This window comes from Homalodisca vitripennis, unplaced genomic scaffold (genome assembly GCF_021130785.1).
Source record: "Homalodisca vitripennis isolate AUS2020 unplaced genomic scaffold, UT_GWSS_2.1 ScUCBcl_205;HRSCAF=1615, whole genome shotgun sequence".
NCBI lineage: Eukaryota > Metazoa > Arthropoda > Insecta > Hemiptera > Cicadellidae > Homalodisca > Homalodisca vitripennis.
In genome coordinates this window covers 42,120-51,809 of record NW_025776341.1, presented here as the reverse complement: position 1 = coordinate 51,809, position 9,690 = coordinate 42,120, and the positions used below count along the sequence as shown (strand labels likewise).

Below are 9,690 nucleotides of genomic sequence, written 5' to 3'. Positions count from 1 at the left end.
GTAGTGACAGTTCGAGCCGAAACGACGCGCAGCAACAACTGAGCAAATGCCCGCCCACACTGAGCGCGCAAGGGCGAACAAACTTCAAAGATGTTCGTCAAAATACCGCCATCAGTCGGATCGTGTTGGCGGATGTTCGCGAGTGCGCGAAGCTGCGCGGTTCGCCGTCCACACCAAGTGCGCCGCTCGGCGCGCACATGCTTTGCGCAGCGCGGCGCAGCTCTGCGCGTTCGGTGTGGACGTACCTTGAGAATGTTGAAGTTTAAAGCAACACTTTTAACTGACTTTCCATCAGAAACCTGTCTGTCTCATAGCTGCTTGTAAATCATGTTCGGTCCATTTTGCTTTCTTAGTGGTTCTTTGTCGGACTCTAGGCATCTGGAATAATCATTAAAAATCTAAATTAGTCACCATGGCAGCATGGGGTAATACCACCACTATGGCGGAATTACCCCTGGTGAAGATGGCGTCATAACCCCAAGCGGACAATATGGCGAAAATTTGCAACAGATGGGCCCGTGTAACCTCAATACATCAAAATGAAGCGTATTACATGTAGACTATGTACATTATTACCTTAAATGAATAATGTAACACTATAAGGTACATACCTTTACTTATCTGAAGCTCAAAAATAAGATGCAGCTTGTTAAAAAGTAAACTTTACACGACACTTTACAAACAGCGTGAACAATGGCCACCATTACCCGAGGCACTGTTTCTAACTTTGTCTGCTAGAGTTCAGGCGTTGTCACGATCTCTTGCTGCAGTTCGTTTGTAAACTAGACTAGGTGGCGGTATAACCCCGAGTGGCGGAGTTTCCCCGGTCTACCCTACTGCATTCTAAAAAAATTACCTATAAATACAATAAAACAATTTTTTATTAATTTACCTTCTGGTTATACAATAAATAACTAGATTAATACATGTACTGCAATTTCCCAACATTTGAATTATTGCTTTCCTTGGAAATGCTGCTACCGGTCTCTTCTTTCTGGAACCCGGTAGGGCCTATACCGCGCTTGTTAAATTCACTATTTTGGTGCACATTTGTATCAAGAACTATTGGAGATATTAAATTGAGATTTTAACCCAGGCTTTTACACATACTAGTGTGTGTACACTTTATCATAGGCTTAAACAAAAATATTTTTTAACCCTTTTAGGACCAGACAAAAATTTGACATGTGCAAAGAAAAATTTTTTCGTTTTTCTGGCCATGCTCCAAGAACTGTGCATATTAAAAGTGTGCGATTTTTCAAGCGTTTGAGAGAAAAATCATATCTTCATAACTAATTACTGTACAGATTTGGTTTTAGGCTTAAAATGTTTATAATTAAACTGTTCATTGTGAAAAAATAAATTTAAGTCATTATATAGCAAAAAACAATTTAATTTATCTATTAAAAAAAGAAGAAAAAATTTAAAAATTTAAGTTTGATCTTCAATAACTACCAAAAATAAGAATAAATGATGTGTGGGAAATGGTATTTATTCGTTCTACATATAATTCTCTATAAGTGTACAAAATTTGAAAGCCCTAGAATAAAAAATAAAAATTTTTTGAATGAATTAAATTTTTCTGTAACACTGGTTAAAACATACTTTTCAGCATTAGCCTAACATACAAAACCTTATAGGCTACTAAGGATATTATTCATATCAGTCAACTTACCCATATGAAAATGAGGCTGTTCTTTAGATCAAAAACACTGTTTTTATACACTTTACACTATTTACAAAATTTACAAAACGACTAGAATTCCTTAGCCTAGTCCTATTTACACTTATGTTTCACAAGACAAAGAGAGTGGCAGCCCTCCTTGCAATTAGAACATACAGTTGTGGTCTTCTTTCTACTTTTGTTGTAGTCCTTGCCTTTTTTTGTACAAACCCAGCAAGTTTTTTTCCTTTTTGTCAGGCAATTTTTCTAAGCCCCTTGACGCTCGGTTACCTCCTTCACCATCTTCAGGCAAGTCAAGTTCACGGTAATCCATCCACTCTTTTTCCAAACCTTCTATAATTTTAACAATGAATTGATATCTGGATATGGGTTTCATGCCATTCTTAGTAGTGGTGTCTTTATATAGGATGTAAGCATTTAGAACCATTTCTACCAAAAAGATTAAATGTTACCTTTTTCCAATATTTTACGGTTCTGCGTTCATCAATATAACCGAACAACATCATGTCAAAATGATCAATGCCGCCCATATAGCAGTTATAATTGTGAACAATAGCAGGTTTTTTTCAGTTGTTTGTCTTCCTCGCCTTGTTTTGGTAATTTCAAAATTTTTTACTTCAGGTCCAGAAGAAATGATCAAAACTGGGGTTTTTTGGCTCTTTTCGTGCCGGAACGCCATGATGACTGTATTTCCATTTTTGCAATAAACTTTTTCTCCAGGCTCTAATTTCCCTAGTACTTCAGCTGGCAAAACCCTTTCTGTTCCGCCTTAACGTGCCTGTTAGGAATGTGAGCTTTTCATACAACATTTGAACTAATGGTATGCTACTAAAAAAGTTATCTGTAAACACATGGTAACCTTTACCAAACATGTTACAGGCAGATAGTAACTTTGAAACAACAGTGTAGGCCAGACCCTTTTCTTTTATTTCAGTTCTATCTTGTTGAGATTTTGCACCTTTGTAACAAAAAAAGCTCATGCAATAATTGCTAACAGAGTCGCACAATACCCACATCTTGATACCCCAACGGTGGTGGTGCTTGTTTGGTGGGTATTGCTGAAGTTGAGATTGATTTTTTGTGCCAATTAATGTTTCATCTACTGATACTTGTTGATGGGGTGTATATTAATGTTTGAATAAGTTGTTGCAATGGTCTTCAAGTGGTTGAAACTTCTGACATGGGTCATATCCTTCTTCGTTATATTTTGGAAGTTTAGAATTATCCACTAAGTGGAAAAATGAAAGTAGGGATTCAAATCTTGAGTGACTAAACATTTTATTGAACCAAGGAGTTGCCTGAGAACTACTCTGTGACCAGTATGCTTTTATTGTAGGTTTCAGTATCAACCCCATGTTCAAAATAACTGCAATGAATCCTTTTATTTCTGGCACAGTCACCGGAACCCATTTTCTTAACTTACTTGTAGGCGATATAGAGTCACATCTTCTAGACAAGGTTTGTGCTGCATACCTATTAGTTTCATTGGTAAATAATCTTAACAAGTTTTCAGTAAAAAAACAAATGAAAGTAATCAATAGGTCGTGATGTCTGAGGGTCCAAATTACAGTGTTTTGGACCGGGGGTTTCATGAAATGCAAAACTGTGTATGAAATTATGAGTTTCTTTATCATCAATTTTTTGCCAAGAGTTAGACTCATTTTCATAACTAGACTGATTATTTACATTGATATTCTCATCGTCAGTATCTGAGCTCTCACTCAGAACTTGTCTTGTCTGTCTGGCAGCAAGGCTAGGCCTAGGTTGAGTTTCAACTAGCTTACGTCTCTTACAACTATCCTCACCTAAATCACTATCTTCAGATGAATCAGAATGCAAATGATTGGTTCTAATGCTAGGCCTACCAACAAATAAATCGTTTCTGGATGTAGAGGGGATTGAAGGATTGTAAGTTGGATCTAAATCACTATCGTCATCGAATAACTCTTCAAAAGATATATCCGATTCCAATTCTTTATCTAACTCACGATCAACTTCACTGGACCTCAGTATTTGTTCTGACATATTTTAGACAATTGGTTATTCAAAATAAATAGGGTAGGGGCGGGTAAGAATGCACACTTAACAACTTTTTTGTTATAAATGCTATAATTAAACAGTAATAAAAATACAAAATACATTACTTTTTTCTATGCCTTATGGGCAAACATATAAATGAAGTAAAAACTTGAAACTTTATGTTAATATAAAAAAAACAAGTGTTTTTGTATATCCTTACATGTGCGCAGTCTTGACCGCATGGTTGGGTAAGATTGCGCTGAATGGAGGGTAAGAGTGCGTGGCCTGGTCTAGCAATGGTCAGACCATTTATCGCGTTTTATCGCGCAACTTTTTAAAAGTTCATTTCAAAACAATTTTTCTATTGCTGTTTATTCTTTAAAAGAAACTTTATTTTGTTGTGTTTAATGATTTTAAGTGATCACTGGAAGTCCAAGATCTAGGAGTTAACTAAAGGATTTAATAAGAAGTCGGTCATGTGATGTGTCGTTTAACATTGCCTTTTAAACGCTGGAAACGGTGCTGCAATCTGAATTAAAAAGGATAATTCGTAATTTTGTTAATAATAATTTTGTACAGAATCTGTGGTCTGCATGAAAACCATCCAGAAAGATCTGTTAGCAGAACCTATTTAAGGCAGTTAATAACAAAATATAGAGAGACTGGTAGCGTTACTGATGCAAAACGTTCAGGCCGTCCTCCTTTGTCAGAAGAAGTTGATTTTGAGGTTCTTTGTACAGTTGTGGAAAATCCTCAAACCTCTTCGAGAGAAATAGCAGACAATATCGGGGTATCACAACGCAAAGCAATAACTACCCTGAAGAAGCACAAATTTCATCCATACAAAATTATGCTACATCACGCATTAAATGAAGATGACCCGGACAGAAGATTGCAGTTCTGTGAAACTATGGATAGACTAATTATAGCAAATCCAACAACCGTAAATAATATCTGCTTTAGTGATGAGAGTACATTTTACGTAAATGGTTTAGTGAATAGACACAACTGCCGATACTGGTATAACTCTAATCCCCATGTTCACAGAGAACATCATACCCAGTATCCCCAGAAAGTAAATGTTTGGGCAGGTCTCTTTGGTAACCACGTGATTGGACCACTGTTTATGGACGGAAATTTAAATGGAGAAAGTTATTTATATGCTCCAAAATAATATTCATCCATTAATAGAAAATACAATTCGCACTAATGGTGGGGAGTTTAATCGAGAAGAAGTAAGGTTCCAGCAGGACGGTGCTCCTCCACACTACGATGTTAATGTTCGTGGTTACCTTAATGTACATTTTCGTGAGAAGTGGATAGGACGACGCGGGGCAATAGAATGGCCGGCACGGTCCCCTTACTTGAACCCACTGGATTGTTTTTGTGGGGACACTTGAAGTCTGTGATTTATTGTACACCAGTCGCATGTGTGGAAGATCTTCGGGACAGAATTACTGAGGCCTGCAGGAAGGTAACACCAGAAATCCTAACCCGTGTAAGGAGTGAATTTGTTAACAGACTATACTACTGTCAGGAAGTAACAGACAATCAGTTTGAGCATCTACTACAATAAAAGGGTAAGTAACAACCTAGTAGCATCGGAATCGTACAATATTAGAACCGGAATCGCTGTTGAAATAAAAATAAATGGGTCTAAAACCTTTGTAAGACAACAATTCTTTAAATAAAATACTTACAAGGCGACACAACACATGATCGACTTCTTATTAAATCCTTTAGTTAACTCCTAGATCTCGGACTTCCAGTGATCCCTTAAAATCATTAAACACAACAAAATAAAGTTTCTTTTAAAGAATAAACAGCAATAGAAAAATTGTTTTGAAATGAACTTTTAAATAGTTGCGCGATAAAACGCAGATAATAGCACATTACTATTTTGTACATTTTTAACACCCTGTAATTTTCATTAGGATGAACCTTTTGAGGTCCGGTTTGCGGCATTGTATTCTACTTACAGAGACCTTTAATTTGATGTGCATATCAACCTATGCTTACATTTAAGAATCTCGGCTTACTCCTCGTGGACCGTCCCCCATTGGAGGTGGAGAGTCAATGAACCCATGAAAAACAAGATATTTAGGTCTAACGAATATGTACGGAGTTTAAACCTCCTAACTTATACGGTTTAAAAAAAAAGATAGGGGGGAAGGGACTTAAAACTCACCCTGTATGAGTGGAGTGGTTGTCGAGAAGCAATAGAACAGGGTCATCTTCAGTGGGTTTTGTATGGCGAGCGAAGTGCTTCAGCCAGTCTATAAAAATATTTAAGTTCATGTAGCCACTATCAGAGATTAGAGGAAGAGTGCCTACAGGGGCTTCAACGTAAAGCTCTGGTTTCATCCGTTTTCTAGGAAATATCATAGCTGGTGGTACGTAGATGCCTGTAGCACTAAAGCAAGCTACAACTGTAACATTCTGAATGATCCTGAGACCATTTGCCCATCCTGAGGTGTTGTTATCAGTCATCCAAGCCACAAGACTATCTCGAACGTCTTGATTGGCCCGTTCGACGACAGACCCTTGACTCTGCGAGTGTCTTGGTTTTCCATGTACTAGTTTTATGGCACTCCATTTACTGGCTAGGTTCTCGATAACCTGAAAACCGTACCATTACCATTACAAAAATACTAAATTCTAGGGTGGAATCTTTTTCACTACAGTAATTTGTTTTTACCACTTACCCGGTTACAAAATTCCCGTCCATTATCACTGTGAAGTATGTATGGAGCCCCAAATAAGCAAAATATATCCAAAAGGATGTCGGATACTTCATCAGCAGTTTTAGTTTTCAAGGGACGTAGAACAACAAACTTGGTGAGATGATCTTGATAATTAAGGATAAACTTGTATTCGCCGTCAGGCTCTGATTGCATATCAATTAGATCCACCTAAAATACAATAAAAATACATAAATCGACTCAACATAAATGTTATGTCAACTATACCATATACCTCATTATAACAACTGCCAGTGCGTAATACGCTTAGGTATTTGTCAGCAAAGGAGAAACTGTCTTATTTAGAGAAATGCTATGATATCTTACCTGGCAGCGTGAATTTAATGCTGTCATAATGATGGGTTTAACAACCAGCCCTTTACTTTTTGACTTTTTCTTAAGTGCGCAAGGTTCGCAAAGATCCAAATATATTTTAATTACCTCCCTGGTAATGTTACAAAATTTCTTTTTTAGCTCGGCTTCCATAGCTTTTTCTTTTTTATGACCAACTCGTAAGTGAGCTGAATGAATTGTGTCATACATTTGATCAATGCGACAGAAATATTTTATATCTGTCATTTCTTCAGTTGTTTTTTCAATCAACATTTCTTTATCGCCAATGTTTATGACATCAAACCGATTGATTCGGCGATAATCTTTAGACATCAAGGACTGACCATTTTTCCTCTTCTGTTTTGCCTCCTTTACTTCGCTGATAATTTCTTCATAGCGTGGCTCCTCGATAATAAAATTTCGACTTGTGAGACCATTCTTCTTGGACATCAGATCTTCCAATTTACTGTGAAATGATTCCTTCATTTCAAACAAAATCACAAAACACAACAGCACTTTAAAATAAGTCAACACACGCCACTTACGCACAGAACAAAGAAAAACTGCTTGTGTATAACGACAGTGCACTAATGTCAATGAAAATAGACAGTAGGCCTATTTGTTGCTAACAGTGACGATAGTGGGGGGGGGGGCGCATGTCTCGACCTGCACGTCTGGACTGTGGGAAACGGATTTCGGCGTTTGCGCAAATTACAAATACCCACAACCCGACGTGGGCAAATTAGATTACCCACGTCGGGTTATGGGTATTATGGTTTTGCTCAATCTCCGATGAACGTGTTTATTTCGTCTCTTGAGTACTTTCGCTTACCCACAACGCGTTCTGGGTATTTCGCTTCGGCCAATGTCCGAAAAAAATGCTCAATCCGCGACGTGGGTAATTCACGTTGTCCACATCGCGGAGTGAGTAAAAATTTCGGACATTGTCCGAATTCGGTGTTTGAGTGTAACATATACATTACTGACAATTTCACGACTTTGACTGTGCAAAACTCTACCCTTCAGTTTTGATTTCACGCGGTCACACATATTGCTTATGAAGTAAGCTTCTTACTAAAACAAAATAACACAATACAAAAAACACTGAACGTAATAATTATTCACAGTTAACTGCACACAGTAAATACACACAGCTTAGAACAACTCACTGTTAATACTGAAGTTTAGCGATGCTCACTCTATGACAACAGATTTCACACTGGTATTATATTGTTTGGAGGGAAGGTTTGCTGGAGGGAAAGATGAGTCACAAGTCAGCCAAGCCCTTCCGGCTGGCCCGACCTTGAAGTCCGCCACCGTGGCGCGGGCGTGATGTTTTCAGGAATGACCGATTCACACACCCCTCTTCCCCCCGCGCCATAGCCTACCACCGACCGGCCGCGCGCCCAGACTAATTATTTCCAGTGTACATTTCGGAATGCATTTAGGAATCAAACTTAGCCATCCATAAATCATTAATTATATGTAAATACAACATAAAAAATAAATCCATTCCGAAATGTATGTCAATTTATCAACATTTTACCTTCTTAAGGCGGTTTCGAAGAGTAGAGTCCAAAATACCAAGGGATTTAGCCACTTGTCTTTTACTTTCCCCATTGGCAATCCTTGTCCTTATTTCATTCAAATTGTCTTCTGTGAAGAATAATGTTCTCTTAGTTTTCCTGGTGTATTTCCCTATTCTTTATATCTGGAACTAAAAACCCACGATTAGTATCATATAAACCTATTCAGTATAATAAATCAAATAATATGAAGGTACAATAAGTTGGAGGCTAAGACTGCGCACACCAAATGGTGGGCAGTCTTGGCCACCGCATTAATGCGCAAACTTACCCGCACAGCACAAAATGAACATAACCTAAAAGATTTCCCAGCCCACTTTGAGTATAACTCTCCAAATTACATCATCTAAGAGCTGAATACATGGCCTTCACAATGTGTGTAATGAAAGTCATCATTAGTTAGTCTGAATGACACAAATAGCTAAGAAACAAAACAATATTATTACAATGAAAATACGAAAACTAATTTCTTACCTGTCACAAACGTAAAACCAGGCAAACTGAAGCTATTCACTGTGAACGGCGTATGTGTGATCTGTCCAATTGGCGGGAAGCAGATTCTCTCTGATCAGGCTTGCCAATTTAAAAATATAGCTATGCGCATTCTTATCCGACCGCGCATTCTTACCCGACTCTACCCTAGGCACTTATAAAAAAATAACTTAACTGAATACGCTGAACTCAATAGAAGAACAACAAACCACATGCGAACTCGACATTCTCTGCCGGCTGCCGTAAACAAACACAGCTGACAACATTACGATGCAACATGGCCATAAATATTTTTTTTTTCTCCAAGCTGATGATTCCAAAGACGTTTAAAATTTTGATATCATAGTAAAAAACATACAGGGAATAGAAAAATAGTATATTTATTATATAAAGAATATTAAAATATCTCTTAAAAATATGAAAAGTCCGCCGGCGATAAACCAGACGGTTGGTCCTTAAAGGGTTAAGTTACACATATTTTTAAACAAATTTTTAACATTTTTTTATTTTAAAAATGTTTAGCGATTTGAAAAATTATCCAATTGGAAAATCCCTACGTTAAAGTGTGCACTAGTATATAAGGAAGCCTTGGTAAAAGTTTCAGTCCAATACGTCAAGTAGTTCTTGTGAAAAGTGTGCACCAAATTTGATAAACAGTTTTCGGGAAATTTCATCTAAAGTTTGGCTAAGACTGTATTACTAAGGAAACACTGTTATCTTATACTAAAACATTACTGAGGCATAGCTAGGGTTTTCTGGGTCCTCTTCTGTGTCTTCCAGCTTTCTTTCTGTTTGCCTTTCTTCTGTCTGGCTAATTTCTTTACTTCTGTAGCCG

The 9,690-nt window shown here is 37.5% G+C and overlaps 1 protein-coding gene across 1 annotated transcript; it reads right to left on the bottom strand.

The window, feature by feature from the left end:
• Window positions 1–308: 308 nt before the first annotated feature.
• On the bottom strand, window positions 309–6,558 carry LOC124370480 (KRAB-A domain-containing protein 2-like; the record flags this gene model as incomplete). Its single annotated transcript, XM_046828761.1, has 3 exons — window positions 309–378; window positions 5,892–6,322; window positions 6,409–6,558. Coding segments are annotated over 3 exons (651 nt in total), but the record flags the coding sequence as incomplete, so codon positions are not given.
• Window positions 6,559–9,690: the final 3,132 nt, after the last annotated feature.